Raw genomic sequence first — 17,691 nt, forward strand, 5'->3', positions numbered from 1 at the left:
TTTAAATGCTATTTGAGTATTAATGGACATTAGCATTTCTTGTGCTTGACCACAATTTTCCTTGAAAATTTACTAACAATGTGCTCATTTATATTCCCAAAGAGCAAGATCGTGTTTCTAGTAAGCCATAAGTTAGGAACTCTAAAAGGAAAAGTTTTAAAAATATACCAATTATTGTAAAGACAACTGTTTATTAGTTAAAATAATAAATGTTTCTATTATACAGCAATCATTTTTGTATGCCCAACTTCCATATTCTCCAGCTTAGATAGTAGGAACTCAGCAAACATTTGTTTCATTGAGTTGAATTGTGACCTACAGTCAGATACATTATAGTGCTCCCACATCTTTAATATGCTGTATGCCAGCAGGACCTCAGCAGGCTCCAGACAACCAGTACAAGGCAGTGTGACTACATAACCAATGCTACATACTCAATGGCAACACACTCTTCTAACCCTTTGCTATTTTGCTGCATAAAAATCCTACCAAGGTGAAGAGTATTTAAAAACTCAGCTGTATTCTCTTCTCTTAACTACATTCCTTATTGTGTTCTGTTTATTATGAGTTCCCAGCTGAGATAAGTTACAGTGTGGCCACCACGTTACTGTAGCTTTAGACACTGGAAATCTCAGCCAAGTAGCCTTGGTTAATCATGTCACAAAACCAACAGCCTTCCAAAGTTTCCTGTATATCCTCACATGTCATCCCATGGGATGCCAAATTACAGCTGTTGAGTACAAATCAGTAGTTTTTCAAATTGAAATTGGAACACACTTTTGCATAATAATCAGTCTTTGAGATAATAATATAGCACAATACATTTTTAAGCCCCTCCCCCACAATCATTTCACTATCTCTAGGACCAAAAACCTAGGTCATGCCTTAAGGGAGCTGCTAGACACTCTAGGTTATATCTGCACACATTTTTTTAAAACAAGATTTATGTTTATATCGCAATTTGGGGTATTTATCTCTAAATAATAAAATCCAAGAATTACATTTTCCCTTCTTAACTCTATAAATAAGCTAAGATGAGGAGCCACAGCAAAGGGAAATGACCCTCCTCTTGTTGATAGAGATTAAACTAGATTCTTAATATCTCTCTGTTTACTGCTAATCAATTGCTCATTAGAGGCCATCAACCCTCCTTGTCATCCTTGAATTGGATTAAATGCATTTGGCCTTTTGCCACGGAAATGTGACAAAATTATGAACAGAAGCACTTGTTATTTTTTTAACCACACTGATTAAACTCCTTGACTACTCAGCCACACTATATATTTCTGTAGCTATAATTATGTAAACTGGCAACCTTTCCATTTCACTCACACAATTTCAAATCTTGGCAAACGGTTACAGTTTCAGCCTCAAGGCTTATAATGAACATCTGAATTTCTTTGTGAACAATGTTCGTTTCAATGAATTAAAACTAATGTGCGTCAAATTGTTAAGAATACAGCATCTCACATTCATGTCTACTTTCTGTTGATGGTTTCCAACAACATTTATAGGTGTAAACCTTATTTGAAGTTTATAGAATACTTTCTTAAATTCTTAAATTCTGAGCAGGAGTAAAGATATTATTGGGGCAATAGTATATGTGTATACATATATACACATTTGCTATTATATATGTGTATGTATACACACACATATATGTGATACATGGATATGTGTGTGTGTCTATAGATAGATAGATAGATAGATAGATAGATATAATCTAGACCTGGAAGCAGGAGATACTGGAGAAATGTGAATCACATACAATACCATGTAAGAGGTAAACGAATTAAAAGTTCTGACAAAAGCTTATCTGCTTGTTCAGTGTAGATCTGAAGGTAAGTGATTATCTTTGTCATATCAAATAAGGCTTGTTTTATGCAAGATCAATATCTTATCACTACTGTGTGGACAGTAATGCAATGGAAGATTTAGTAAAATATGAAGGTTGCAAAGGTTGCAGAGATTTATCTAGTGGTTTTGTGGTATGGTGTTGGCCAGGATACAAGACTGAGACATTGTATCTAACTCAGAAGTGTATTCATGGTGGTCTGCACCACCAGCAGAGATTCGATAGGAAGGTCATTGACACTGTGACCATTCACCAGGTATGACCTTTTAGGAGACTATAAATATGGCCAAGCTTGTGATTTATCACAGAATTTTGAAGCCGTAATAATACCCAAGATCTACTGGGCACTTCTTGGGGATGGGATGGGGGACAGGGAGCCAGTAAAGGATGCTGCCTTGAGAAGCAGATGCTCAGAAGATAGTGTGAACTTTGAAAATCCCAGTGGGCAGTACTGGGTGGTGAGAATGAACCAGTCAGACCCAAATGTCCTAAGGTGGAAAAATCACTGGAAGCATAGGATTTCTTGTCTTGACTGAGAGATTGTTTTCACATGCAGTGCAAATACGCTGAGGGAGGGAGCCAGAGGCAACACAAATGCTGACACAGGTAGATACCATCACAGCTGCAGCCACAGCAGCTGAAATCAAGGAAGAACACCTTATATAGGAGTTAAATAATAGCAACTTCTGTTTCTATAGATCTTACCCCTTGGTAAGGGCAAGCATGGAGCTCAAGGGAAGAGCACATACACACACACACACACACACACACACAAACGCATGCATATTTGTTCTGTGGATCTGATTCTTGATTCTTGAGGAGTCCTTTGCCTTTCTGGCTACCTATCCAGCAATCCCCAATAATAGGGGTTTTAATTTTAGATTTCAGCAGAGACTACATTAATTGGAACTGTTAGGCCAACCTTTACGATGACCCATTTTATACAATCTCTATCCTTGTCTCTTGATACACCTAAGGGATACCAAACACACAGAGCCCAGATGGATTAGGGTCCCAGAGATCCAGACGTGTTTATTCCTAAAACAATTATTGTGTGCCTACAATCTGCCAGACACTGTGGAAGTGCTGACACTGTGGTAAATAGATGAAATAAGATCTGATCCTGAGCTTTAAGGAACATCAGGCTCTAAGGAGCAAAACAGATATGTCAAGAATAAAGCAAACTGTGACTTCCATTATGAACAGATTGTTCAGGGAGAACAGAAGAGGCATTGATGAATTCTCCTTGAGGGAATCCGTAAAGGTGTCTCCACGGAAGTGAGTGGATCTGATAGCCTGGGAGGAAGGATACTCTGGCAAGGAAAGACTAGTGGAAACATAATGGAATGGGAAAAGGCAGAGTCTTTTGGGAATGACAAGAAGTTTGTTTTGGCTGGAACACAGGATCTGTTGAGCAGAGGGCTAGCAGGGAAGCTGGAAAGAGAGTCTGGGCCCAGAGTTCCAAGTCAGGAAGCTTTCTCTGACAAATGTGAGGTAAGAAGGGGAAGAAGAGATGGAGCAAGTTGGAGACAGGGAGCAGGGGAGTAGATGCTTGACGGAGTCATTTTGGAAAAGAGAAATGGAAGCTGGTTAGAGAATGAATGGAAGGTAGATTGCTTTTTAATTCAACGCTGTTAGTGAGAAGCACTGTGTAAATCATTTACATGCTTTGAGACAAAGTTCCTTCATCATTAACATCAGGAGTTTGGTCCAGGTCATCTCTAGGGTTTGTTCCAGCTACACATGTCCTGATATTAACTAAAAGCATTCCAATTTATAAAGAAATTAAAGCTCAGGGGCATTAAATGCTCCAAATCTCAAGTTTGTCCATACTGAAGCTGAAACACTCAGAGTATCTAAACACTCAGAATCCTGAACTTACTTCACCATGGTTTTGTTAAGTCATCACATATGTTATTCTTGACATTAATCTTATCTTTTGTATTCATAATCTACACTTGATTAAGCAAATTTCTTTCTTGCAGCAAATAAAGAATATCCTGGTTTTCTCTCTATGCTGTGTTGGAAAAACCAGATAATTTAGAGGTATACTAAATATATAAAATACACTGTGAAAGATATTCCAGAAAACAAGAAAACGGAAGCACTGGATAAGAAAACTGGTGACATCATTAACTCGCCTCCTTCTCTCACCTGTCACATCTAATTAGCCACTGTAAGTCACTGTAGTTGTCCTCTAGTTCTCATTTTTTTCTACTATTATTTCCTGCCTGAATTATAACCTGAGACTTCTAACTGGTCCCTTTTCCTCCTGTAACTTCCTTATCTATATGCTCCAGTCAGTCACCTTCTTAGAGCACAGATCTTATTAGATTCCTCCAGTCCTTCATGTCAGCCTTAGCCTGGCATTCAAAACCTGGCACACTACAGCCTCAGTCTTTCTGTCTGCCTCCACTGTACCTTCCTGCTCCATTCTGTCCACTATTTTGTGCATATGTCACGAATATTTTGGCCTCTGAAGCTCAGCCCAAGACATTCCTTCTGTTACAAAGAATTTTTACTCACATCCACCTCTTCCTAACATTTCTTGACCCAATCTATGCCTCTCAATTCCTAATGCCACTGCTTTAGTCTAGACCACCTTGAGCCTCCCTTGAAGATTTCTGAAACAGCCTGCTCACCCAGGATCCAGTCCACTACTTAGACCAGAAGGTTCATTTCAGAGCACACCTCTGATCATTGCTGTCTTCCTACGAATGTTCTTTTCAATGATTGCCATTGCACTTAATTTACAATTAAAACTTGTCAGCATGGTGGAGTAGACTGAATTGTGTCCTCTCCAAACTCATCTATTTGGAGATAGGGCCTACAAGGAGGTAAATGAGGTTAAATGAGGTCATGAGGACAGGACTCTAATCAGATAGGGTTAGTGTCCTTAGAAGAAGTGATACCCAAGAGTGTTCACTCTGTTTCTACTTGCAGGCAGTGGGAAGGCTTTGTGGGTACACAGTGAGAGGGTGGCCATTTATAGGACAGGAAGAGAGCCCTCACTAGAAATCAAATTGGCTGGAGCCTTGGTCTTGGACTTTCTGGACTCCAGAACTGTGAGAAGACATACTTCGGTGGTTAAATCCACCCATTGTACAATGTTCTGTTACGGTGGCCTGGGCAGACTAGCAGACATAGTGTATAGTTTTGTTGTTCCATAGTTGGGTTATTATCTTCTCCAAACTAATCTATTACCATTTCCCATTGAACATGATGGTTTGCTGATGTCTGCAATGCCTATCTCCTCCTTACGTATCTGGCTAACTCCCAGTCTTTCTTCAAAATTGAACTCAGATGGAGTGAGCAATCTTCTAATGCACTTCCATAATACCTTACGAATACATCTACTGTAAGAGTCGTCATGCTGTGCAGCAATGACCATTTCCCTGTCTGTTTCCAGGAATAGATTCTTAAGAAAGGGGCTACTTTTTAAACCTCTGAATCCCTCCCTGCCTACGAGGAGCATATTAAAGGTTTGAATAAATTAGTGATAATGCTTTTAGTTTAGAGAGCACTAGATAGGACTGTCTTCTCTGTCTCCCATTTGTTAGCTGTTACTCTAAGAAGTTTATCTTTGTTTCTCTTCACATGAATTCTGTCAAGATAATTATACAATGGTTACAGATTGTTGAAATGATTAATTGTAAAATAGTTTGTGGCCATGAATAGTACATAAGAAATGCTCAATAACAGCTGGCTGAATCTAAATCCAATCTATCCATCCTTTGAGGACCAATTCAATTCTACATTTGCAATGAGACCTACAGAAAGGTCCATAGGCAGAATTAACTGTTACCTTCCTTTTCCTTTCACAGACTTTGTTTATATCTCAGTATGGGATTTATCAGAGTTTTCCTAACAGTAGTGTGATTTCCACGTGTATCTGTTTCCACTCTGCTGGGGATACGCCTAGTGGGCAGGGAGCAGGTATTTCTACCTCGCTGCCTTAAACTGCCTACATGAGTCTCACACATAGGAGGTGCATGTAGGCAGATACTGCACAGATTTTAGATTTTTCATAATATCCCTCACAGTTTATTGTAAAAATGTTAATTAGAGCTGCTTAGTCTGCTACCAGTCTCCCCATTTCTGAGTTATTTATCCTTTTATTGATTAGGATGGACCTATAGGCTCTGATTCCTTGACAAGGGTTCACTTTTGACTTTAAATGAGATTTCAGCTCAAATATGTGACTGAATCAGTGCAGGCAGCAAGCCAAGAAGAAAAGGCCCATCCCTCTCCCTCTTCCAAACTTCTGGTCTTCCTCTACTGCCCCCTGTTGTCAGAATCAAGCCAGGAGCCACGTGGTAAAGGAGAAATGCCATGTGGGGAGACCCGGCCCCAGCGATCTAAGGCAGAATGTACAGAGTTTTAGCTGAGACAGTGATCTATCAACTGGCATATTGATAGTTAATGAAAGGGAATTATCTTTTTATACTGCACAATCTCTTAGTTGGTTCGATTTTAATTCAGTGTTTCAATCTATGAAAGAGTAAGGTTTTTGCTGCTTTCATGAAGGGGTGGAGGGATATTAAACAATTTCCTATTTTGTTATCAAGCAGGTAGGCTTTTGTTTCTAAAGAGCAAATGGTCTAAAAACAACGACTGTAAGAGTTTGTCTTTTAAGAAATTATCTTGAAATAAAAGAGGACGTCCAGAACAAGGAAAGGATTCTGGAAAGCAAAGCTAAATCCTGGGGAGATTGGATTTCTACTGTTTGATGGCAGAAGTGGTGTGAATTCCAGCATTAGTGCCATTTCAGAATGAAAACAGCTTTTATGCCAGGAAATTGACTGGTGCTAACTCTCTCTAATTAGAATAGTACTGGAGTGCTGGGTACAGTCCTGACAGTGAAGTGTGATCGTTTGATAAATGAGTTACTAGCTCTATTCTGCTGACTTCCAGATGCAACTTTCAAGGTGGCCTCAGCTAGTAAACAGAAGTAGAAAACATATCCTCATACATTCGCTTCATGCCTAAAAAACAAGCAATTTAGGAGAAGACATCTGGACCTAAATTTGAACAGGACTCAGAGCCCATCAAAACATGGATTTCATAGCTTGGCGTCTGGCTGCTAAGCAACGCACTTCTTACATTCAAAACAGAGTTGTAAAAGTAGAATCTTGGTGCCAACTCTGGGTATTTCTCATTGAAAAGGAAATAGCTATGAAAGCTTTTCTTCGGGCCTTAAGATAATCTGATTTTCATGAGATGGAAGACCTCAGATCATCTCTCCTCCAGCCTTCGTTTTTTTTTTTTCATGCTCTGAAGTGTTAGGCAAAGTTCACTTTGCATTGTGAAATACTCTCAAATGAATGCTGCATAAATGCCTTGAAATTTTTTTTCAACCCCCTAATTAGTAACACTCTTTTAAATTGGGCGCATCTATTGAAAATACACATGCATTTCAAATATTTGCTTCTTGTGAAGTTAGATGTGTATACTACAGGGCCAACCACAAATGAAATTTGTTTTCCTAAAAGTATGCTTCTGCTTGGCAAGGAGACCAGAGAGGGCCCGTGTGAAATATTTTCCATGTGTAGACTAGTTTGAAAAATGCATGTCCTTATAATACTGACAAAAATTAAGATGGACCATTAATTTATTGGTCCCTTGCTTTGTATCTATTTAAAATATGCTGTTAAGTTTCAGACTTTGGAAAAATAGGGACAGTTAACTATCCAAACAAAAAACAAATTCAGAAAAAGTAATCGACAAATCATTGAGAATCACTGAGTAGTTTCCTGTTTTCTGGGAAACAATTAGGAATGTTATGGGGCAGGAGGTAGGAAGTAACAGACCTTCTATTAATTTTTATTTATTTTAAAATTATGAAATGTGGATTTGTGTTTAAAAATGAAAGCGAACTACTAAAATGACCCACTCCTTGGCGCAGTGTGCTTACAAAAGTATTTCTTCCTCTTCCTTTAGAGAACCTCCTTCCATAAACTCTCCAAAGCCTCCTTCTTGGCATCCTCTTGTGATGTAGCAGAGCAAGGAACCCCAGACATGGAAAGTTGCTTACCAAAAAAAAAAAAAAAAAAAAAAAAAAAGAGCTTGGAAACCTAACAAGAAATGGATACTTTTACAGAACTTCATTTTGCAGAGAAGGCTACAAATGAATGTTCTACCGCTTCAAAGACTAATGTTGTGCAGAGGAATTAAAGGATGGCTTCCAGAAAATCACTTAATGAGGAAAAAAATGTTTTCCATTGTGCACAGCACTGCGCGCTGCCTGGCTCTCCCTAAACTGCCGCCCTCCAGCATCTTTGTTTACATGTGGTTTACATTAATGTCCACCCTGTGAACCACAAGTGTTTCTCTACTCCAAATTTATCAACACTTTTCCTTCATACCCGGGGTGCCTTAGTAAAAATAGAAGAATTAGGTAGCGAAGCTTTGTGATTCTAAAGTCTCCTGCAATCCATCATTTAATTTCCTATCCTTGTTCTGTTTGCTTCGTTTCATACCATGATTTTACATAATACTTCAAAGTTTGTAATCCTTAATCTATTCTGGATGGGTCTCAAATACTTAAAGAATGAGCTTTAGAAGTCAATTCTTACCAGGCATTTAAGAGGCACAACTTAAAACTGCCAATCAGAGTCGAGTTGTGACAACTGAGGCTTAGAACTATGCGCAAGCCAGGCCCCAAACCAACCCAGACTTTTTGTGTAAATGTCACACTAACGTAGTGGTCAAATACTGTATAAATAGATACTGCGTTCCTCCCTGAGCCTCTGAGCCTTAAAGATCCATTTCTTTGCTTCCCCATAACCATCTTTCTTAAAAGGGGGAAATGCCGGGAAAACATTTCTTCCTTCTGTCTTGACTCTTCGCCCAGATCTTCTGCACTGGGGCTTCGGAAACATATTCATCCAAAACCCAAACACGCAAACGGGATGTGACCCTCCCTAGGCGGCGGAGTTGGCCTGGGCAGTGCTTGCGACGCACTGGTCGACTAAGCAAAGGAGTTGTTAAGGAACCTCACAAGTTTGTCCTCTCATCTGATTGGGTCTCTGTACCCTGCTGGCCCGCCCACATTCCTTCCTTCCAGGAACTGAGATTCCAAGGTGGACATGTAAGAACTCCATTAGGAATCCAACCTGGAAAAAGAGTCCTTGAGAAAGTTTTCTCATCCTCTGTGTAACAGAAGGGGTTCTAGTAAAAAGGTGTGGACACTTACAAAAGAAGGTCATCGGATAACAGTGACTACCGTGAGTGAACCATCCAGCCCTTTCCATTAGGTTGGACAGGGTTATATTTTATTTTCACTGGAAAGAAGAAGACCCATGATCCCAAAGGCAACTTTGTTTTCCTTCCTTTTCCCCATTTAACTGTATCATTTCCCCAAGCATCCTAGTGCCTTCTTATGTTTACGTTCCTACGCCACAACACCTCAGACTAGATGACAGGCAGCACTACTGGGTCTTCATCATCACCTAAGCAAGTCTTGGCATTTAAGGCAAAAATTTCTGCGGGGCTAACGTGAATACAGGAGCAGAGTTGAAGGCTGGTTGGATTTCCTGCAAGAAGCAGTTAAACACATCCATAGCTGCAGGAGGTTTGAGGGAGAAGCAAAGCCACCAGCAAGATTCCCTTCCACCTACCTCCTGATCCCAGCGCTGGGACCCCCGCATCCCGGCTGGACCTACCTCCCGAGTAAACAGGATAGCTGCGTCGTAGTGCTCCTCATGGTCATCTCCCAGCTGGTTGTGTTGGTGCTGCCACTTGCAAAAGTTCTTGAGTGTGGTGGCAGCGTTCTTGCTCACTTCCAGGCTCTTGTCCTTGTCGCCTAGCACCACCACCTTCACCACGGACAGGCGGATGTGGTTCTCGATGCTAGCATGGCTGTACAGCCTATTGGCGATGGAGGCCAGGGTCAGCAGGTAATGCTGCAGGCCCCGGCCATACAACCGTGCCATGGACGCGTCAGCCACCAGAAGCAGCTCCACCTGGCGGGCCCGGGAGATGGAGCGGCGCCGCCGCCGCCACCACGTCTGCGGTCCTGAGCCCCCAGCGGGAGAGAGAGCTGACTGGTCCAAGAGCTGCGAGGCCAGTGCTGCGCGTCCGCTCGGGTTGCTGTGCGCCGGAGGATGCTCGTGGGGCTCCGGTGTGGACGCGGGGGTTTCGCAGCTGGCGCGCGGCGGCAGGGCCTCGAAGCTGAAGCCCTCGCGGGTGTAGACGTGCAGGATCCGTGCGGACCCATCCCCGTACACGCGCCCCTTTTCTTCCTCCGCCCAGGGTCCGCGCAGCAGCGGCTTTAGGGTGTAGCGCGCGTGCTTGACCGCGAAGAAGCCGTCGAGACCCCCACAGAGGTCAAAGACAGCCAGAGAGCGGGGACTACCGTCCACTGTGCCCCGATAGAAGCAGTGGCTCCGGTGGCGCCAGGGCGCACTCGTCCCGCCTCCTGCGGGCACGAAGCCAGCAATGCCCACCGAACCATCTCGCTCCAGGTCCAAGAGGAACCTCCGGCCGCCCGCGTAGACGAGGTAGCCCACCTTGCCGCCGCCGGAGTAGAGTTGGTCGATGTTCTGCACTAGCCCCTTGCTCCTGCGCCGCTGCGCCAGGGGGTGCGGGTGGCCGGGAGGCTCGGCTCGCTCCTGCACCTCCTCCCCCTGCCGCCGGCGGGGCTGGGCGGCTGCTGCAGCAGTCGGAGGCTGCCCGGCTTTATCCTGGGCAGGTGTCGCGGCGGGGCCGACCGCGGCCAGGGGCAGGCGGAACGCGCACAGCAGCAGGGACGCCCACCCGAGCAGCATAGTGCGCTGCCCGCGGGGAGGGGCTGCGCGACTGGGACTTTATGGGTATTTGTTATTTGCTATGAAGTTAACGGGGCGGGGGATGGGGACACACACACACTTGCTTGCAGGATTGAGTCAAGTGTCGGAGGGAGGGGGGCCCGGCAGCAGCGCCAGCCTGTCCGGGCTGCGGTGCCAGCGTGCGAACTTTTCTTTGTTGCTTGGGAAAATGTTTGGATTCGTGCTCCAGAAAGAGGTGGAGGGGGAAAAGAAAAAAAAAAAGAAAAGAAAAGATTAAAAAAAAAAAAGTCGGATAGTGGAGATTCAGCAAATACGGGAAAAGGAAAAAAACAAAAACCAAAAAACCACCAAATGCAGGCACGATCGCTGTTTCAAGAAAAGTAAGGAAAGGTACCGCGCACCGGGCTGGCAACTGGTGCGCGCAGCCTCCCGCCCCCGCGCTGCGCTGGACAAGCCGGCTGTGGAGGTTCCAAGCTCCGGGGCCCACTTCCTTTCTTATTTTGTGGGTTTCCTTGGCTCTGCTGGGACCAGGAGGAAGGGAAGAAAGAGAGGGGAAAAAGCCATAAAAATTAAAACAAAAAAGCAGGGGGCAGCCTGAGGCGAGCTGGTGAAGCGGCGTGTCTGTGTCCCTTCGGCTGCGGTCTCCTCCTGCCCGCCGTCATCCCCAGTCGGCCGCTGCGAGCGCCGAGAGCAGCGCGAGCGCTGTGAAGATGCGAGGAGGTGGAACAATGAATTTATAGCGGCATGCCATCCTGCAATGGCAATTTCAACAATTCGTCACTGCACGCTGCCTCTTAAAGGGAGAGCTTCCCCCACCACTCCCACCCTTCCCAGTCCGCGCCTAATCAGATGGGGGAGGGCAAAAGAGGAGGGTGATCGAGGAAAGGGAGACGAAATGGGAGGAAGGGACTGGGACCCGGCGAGGTGGAAGGAGGGAAGAGGGGAAAAAAAAAGTAATGGGGCAAGAAAAACAGATTTCTTTGGCCACTTTTAAAGCCACAGCGGCTCCGGGTCTGTCTGATATTTCACAACCAATTGGGGTTGGCTAACCTTGGCTTACCTCATCTCCTGAACGGGTGTTTTGGTTAAAGTTATTGAGACGTTTCAAGTCTCTCCCTGCCTCCTTCTTGCCTGCTTTTCTCGCCCTCGGTAGGAAGTTCCTGCCGCAAGTTTTTCCCCTTTGCACACCCGTGCGCTCTGGCCTCGCAGACCGTGCAACTCCATCCACCAGCCAGAGCTTTTCAGCTTCCCGTGCGTCCCCTAACCACCGCATTCCCTTCGCTTCCTCCCCTCCGTCCCGGCACCCGGTTTCCTCCCTCCCCATTCTCCAGCCTCTTGATGCTTTGACGCTCGCCGGATTCGGGCTCCGGGTGACTAACTTCTCCCGGCCACCAGCAGAGCGGCTGGACAGCCAGAGAGCCCAGGGGCGCTTCCTGGCGCGCTGCGGTACCCCGGGGCGAGAACGCCCGCCGCTTGGGAGCTCCGCAGCTTTGTGTGCGAACGGCGGGCTCCCAGCTTTCTCCAGCACGCCTTTCGTCAGGGTCCACAATCTGTCCCTTAATCCCAGCCCACTGGAACTTCCTTTGCTCTAAAAAGGCAGAGCGAGAAAGAGTGAACTCTTAGAGGGAATTCCGCTCATTTTTTTTCCCCGAAAGATTTTAAAATTTTGCGCTCATACTTTTATTTTTTGCTTAAATGATAATTTAATAATAAATTCCTATATCTGTTTTTGTCTCTTCTAAAGCAACCACTTATCGCCATAGGCCTTGACCTACCTTCATTCTCAGAAATTCCTTTTAGAAGAAAAAGAATACTTTTGGCGGAAGGAAGATTGGTGCTTATTAGTACGCGGGTGACATTATCACTGCTACTCGTTTCCTCTGACCTCTTTGTTTCCTCTAATTATCATTCTAAGAAGGGAGAAGGAAAACCCGACGACTTATGGTTAGAAGGTCTACCTTCTACTGTGGGGGTAAGAGCTCCCTCCATCCCCAAATTATTCTTCAGGCTAATTAACTAATGCACCAGTGAAAAATGAATGTGGTGTAATTTGTACATTTCCATCTTTTTCTACGTTTAACTTTGGCTATGCTGGGGATAGCAGGGCGGGTGCCTTAATGGGGCCCCAAGCTGATCGCTTTCTCTGGGAGGGAACCATGAGGGTCCAGGGCTTGATGGAGGTTCTTAGAGTGGCAGTAATCCTCTGGAAGGAATTTCAGAATTGCCCGGCAACAATACCCATTGCCGTGTGCCTGGAACACCCTCTGGAGTCTTGTGAGGGGCAGATGTAACATCTTGTTTTAACTTATAAATAAAGAAATCACTGGGGCCTTAGGGACACCCAACAGCCCCTGATGGATTCTGAAATACATCAGGACCAGGGAGGAAGTTACTATTGCTGAAGGCCATTGCTTTATAATTCCACAACGCCTCAGCCGCTCAGTGGCCAGTTGCCCCAGGCCAATGCTAACAGCTGGATGGGTCAGAATAGGAGGTTCCAGCCATTTTCTCTATCCCACCAAGGCCTTTGAGCCTTGCGTTAGCCATTCTCTCTTGTGGTCCTTGCTTTGCACCTACAAGTAGCAAACTTTATCTTTTTAACCAGTTACAGTGAAAAGGAGTCCAATATTTGGCACTAAACACCATTTCTAATACAACCTTGATTCAATAAATTTAACAATTTTGTCATTGTTCATGCCAAAGAATCATTTTAATAGGCATTTAAGTGACAGTGGTTAAAATTGGTTAATTACAATTATTTTCATTCACAGATAGATTTGTTATTTAGAATTTCAGGAAATTCCAGCAGATTCTCTTTTCTTTGATGGTCTTGAACTCATAACCTCCAGGGATTCTCCCACCTGATGAGACACAGTGACGGCTTGAATTTTCTTCTTAATGAAGCTTTTCTCCTCTTTCACAAACACTGTGCTGAATCCTGAATCTGAATATTATGCCTTTAAGTTTAATTATATACTGACATTTGTACTCAGTTTATTCAAATATTTAAAAATACTTGGGGAGAACAGGATAGACACAGATAAAGTTCCAAACATGAATATCAAGCACAGAATATTTACTAGAGGTATATATTCACAAGGAAATAAATACTAAATTTTATGAATACAATGAATAAATTCTTACATCTCAGAAAATTTCTACTTCGATATAATTTTTTTTTAGAAAGTAACTTGGACACTTTAGAAACTTCATTTGGTAGTATTTTTAAAACATTACACTAGTGGATTAGGATGAGCTGCTACATTGTGGAAAAAATTACTATCTGTCACTCTAAGGAAGTAATTTGCACTGGATAAAAGTAGCTGAACTTTTTATTTTTACAGTAGAAAGGAAAAATATATTAGCAATCATGTTTAAGCAGAATAACTGCTACTCATTGAAAGTAACAGTTTTATTTGTGCACATTTAATGAGAAATTTCCACTGAATTTATAGAGTATATGATCACAAATACCATTGACAGATGATTTTACATTTCCCAAAAGGAAGAAGGACTTACTACTCCAGAATGTTATAATTTATCTTGGAGATCAGGTAGGGCAACTTTCTCCATCTAACCGTGAAAAGCTGAGACCCAGAGGCCAAAATGGCTTGCCTGTGGATAAAAAAGTCCACTAGTGGCCGAATGTCCTGAAACCTAAATCTCCCAGCTCCTAATTTGGGCTCATTCTACAACACTTCTTACAATGTATCCAGTTTAACAAATATCTATCAAGGTCCTACTGCAAAGTGCTTTATGAGGCTCTCTGGAGGCATGAGAAGATGAACAAGTCATGAGTAATGTCTGGAGGAAACTCACAGTTTAGAGATGGAGCTGTTTGTATAATAGATGCACAGAATACAAACTGGAAAATACAAGTACAGAGGGGGAGAAAGCAAGAGAATTACTCCTGCAGGTGCTCTGAGCCCTGTATTTTCAATATAGCTCCACTCCATAATTTGTATACTCTTTTAAGTAGTATTTTCTCAAGTTTCCATTTGCTAAAGTGTCATTTCCTACCCCCCACCCCAAACTATGATTTTAATGGTAAGAGTGAGGAAATATCTGACAGTAAAATATTCCCTTCCAGCCAAACACCTGCTCCTTACCTCCCATGTAGAAGAATTACAGTCTTTCAACTCTGCGTTTTTCTTTCCCACATCAAGATCCCTACCCTAGGCCTGCTGAATTGGAAACCCTTTTAGTATCGGCACCCTTGGTGGTAGCAGGGTGTGTGGATTCTATGGGTAAGATCTCCACTACTAAGCTCCACTACTGCATGGGACCATTAATGAATGCCTTAAAGACACTGGGTGAGCTTTTCCCTTTTGTGACACTCGCTTTGCAAATTCTTGTTTTTAGAGGGCTTTGCTTCAAAACCAAAGGTCACACTTTGGGAGTGATTCTAGCTTTGATATGAACTCTTCATTTTTAGAGGGTGAAACTACACTTAAATAGTCCTTCTTCCCTCCTTCCCCAGCTCTTTTTCCCCCTGTCCATCCCCTCTGATATTTACAATGGCAGAACATGGATCCTGATGCACTAATGCATGTGTACCCAATCTCATTGCATTAGTACACACAGGACATGTCAGCATGCATGTGCCACACACGTACTCACTTGAACTCATGTTTCCCTCTAGGCTGCACTGATGGCTTGATAGAAATCCTAATTAGAGCTCAGATAATAGAAGAGGGGATTAAACCAACCATCCTCTGCCTTTACGAAGAAAACTTTCTAGAGACCTGCACTGTAGAGATTCTTTTATTTCGCCCCTCGGGAAACCTTACTGAATGCCTGATAAAACTCGAAACCATCTTCTCTGCTATCTGATTAGGACATATTACAAAACAATCTATCTATTGTAATGGATAACATATGCTTTAGAATCTGTTTTACTTAATATTATAGAAAATATATTTCTAGAAAGCCAGATTTTCATTTTTTATACACAGTAATTTTATACTATATAGAAGTCTTCAAATGAATAATGTACATATGTATTATTTAAGACATACAGGTGTTATCTGTAAAGTAAAACCGACAAGTCATTTTTTATGCTGACCAGCTGTGAAATGTTGTTTTAGCTTTTCTCACACAATTATGCACATATTACTTGCTTTTATGAGTTACTTGAGTTCTATTTTTCCTTATTTTCCAAAAATCATCAAAAATCAAACCTTACTAGAAACACATGGAAAATCAGGAATTTCCAGCAGAAAGTAATTTGAAACATTTGAGGTTTTCTTTCCTTTCCTTCATAATGGCAAATTTCAAGCAAAGTTTTCAAATTACTTAATGAGTAGTAGGTGTAATTGTAGTAGGAGTTGTTTCTTGGTTCTATAATTATGTATATATATTTTTACAGTTAAGATTGTATCTTAACATCACCTTTCTCAAGCTCTAAAATATTATAGTCTTCCTCAAAACCATTTGGTCTCTCCATGTTAAATACATTCTTCTGGTAAATAAGGTAAGAACTGGAAGTAAGTTCACATAAAGCTGATAAATATCAGTTGGTTACAGTCTCACCCCTGGCAAGTAGGGAAATGGAAACTGTAGCTTCTTGATCAAGGTAATTATCTCCTACCCATGATGTTGGGGTCATTGCAAGTTGCTTATGTGGTCAGTGGAAGAAAATATACAGTATCTTTTTTCAGACTCTCCATACACTATTACATACCTCTCTCATACACACCTTTCCTAGTCAGGGACTAACAGGTGGAAGAGCAGTTATCTGTGTTACACTCCTAGACCTGGGTTCAAGTAAATACATTACAGTTTTTTCTCACTTTATTTCACTTAGGAGGTGTTGCTCTTCCTACATCTCTGCTTCTTACTCTTTTAAATCAAGTTGGAAAGAGGAAGTGACAATGCACTGTCACTTACTGGCTGAATGATGATTTGATTCTAAGTCCCAGAAGGAACCCTCTTCCAGGAACTCACCATCAACTCTCCCCCTTTTCTCCTTCCAGCTGGCCCAACCTGGACCTGTTGGAAACTTCTCCTTCACCACTATGCCCCAGGGTCCCAAATGCCCCAGGATCCCAAAAAGATTGCCACCTCTGACCTTTGAAAATATGAGCATGTGAGCTTGAGGCAGCAGGAGAAGAAGAAGTGGGCTTTGACTGATTTACAATTCAGGGAACTAACTCTTGCCCATAGCTTCTAGTGTGGTTCTTTCCAAGAGCCAGACTACCACTTTTGCTCCTCTCTTTTTCTCATTTCAGGACCCTCTTCCAATCCATCTATACCCTGTCCGGTTTATGTTAGTGACAAAACAAGACTCCCCCATCCTTCAAGGAGGTGGAGCATCAGAATCTTTTCAGAATGGGGGTGGAGAGGAAAGGATTCAGGTGTGGTGCCCTCATTTGTGAGACTCAAGCCCTTGTTCAAAATCATCTTCTCAGATAAATCCCCACCAGATCTGCCCAGAAAGTTTATCAGACCCTCCGTGGCCCATGTCATTTTGGTTCCAAATGTTTCAGGTGACTTTTGAATTGCAACTGAAAAAGTTATTCTGATTTTTGACATTATAGAGTTCATTATCGACAGCTGGCTATAAATTACTAAATTTATAATTAACTATATAATCTCTGGCTTGTTTTTTTGCACCTCAAACTCACACTTATTTCTGATAAGCCTTAATCAAATAGGCAATTATTTCATTCATCTATTAGCTTAGTAGGTGTCTTCCTTTCTTTAGGAAATTCAAATGAGGAAAATGGTGCAGATTGAGTCTAGGAAAGGTAGAGGCATTAACATAGGGAAACTAGCCAGTATGACACAGAGAAAGCCTCTTACATATGTTGTATAGCTAAATTCCAGAGACGTTCCAGAGAATCCATAAATAACTTTAACAAATTGCTGGTTTTCAGAGCATTAAAGAGCAAAGTAACCTGATTAGAGTCTCTGCTAGCTTCCAGCCAACCAGTTTACCTTCCAGAAAATGCAAAACAATGTCTTGAGATTATGAGATTTTTTTCCCCTCTTTTCTATCATAAATTTCATTTTTGCTTTTGATTGTTGGCAGTAGTCTAATGGTTGGGTCCCTCCTACATGAGTAAA

General features: G+C 42.5%; 1 protein-coding gene across 5 annotated transcripts in view; it reads right to left on the reverse strand.

Moving 5' to 3' along the window:
* ADAMTS5 (ADAM metallopeptidase with thrombospondin type 1 motif 5) overlaps positions 1-12,154 on the reverse strand; it is a 60,269-nt gene extending 48,115 nt beyond the window's left edge. For 2 of the 5 annotated variants that reach the window (XM_063702784.1, XM_055373968.2), the window contains exon 1: positions 9,520-11,581. In XM_063702784.1, the coding sequence (XP_063558854.1) occupies positions 9,520-10,623 (1,104 nt within the window). In that variant the 5' untranslated portion in view covers positions 10,624-11,581. Of the gene's footprint in view, positions 1-9,519; positions 11,661-11,683 lie in introns of those variants that run through there. The other 3 variants (XM_063702785.1, XM_004062645.5, XM_063702783.1) reach the window with 3 other exon arrangements.
* Between the last annotated feature and the right edge of the window lie 5,537 nt (positions 12,155-17,691).

This window comes from Gorilla gorilla, chromosome 22 (genome assembly GCF_029281585.2).
Source record: "Gorilla gorilla gorilla isolate KB3781 chromosome 22, NHGRI_mGorGor1-v2.1_pri, whole genome shotgun sequence".
Lineage (NCBI taxonomy): Eukaryota > Metazoa > Chordata > Mammalia > Primates > Hominidae > Gorilla > Gorilla gorilla.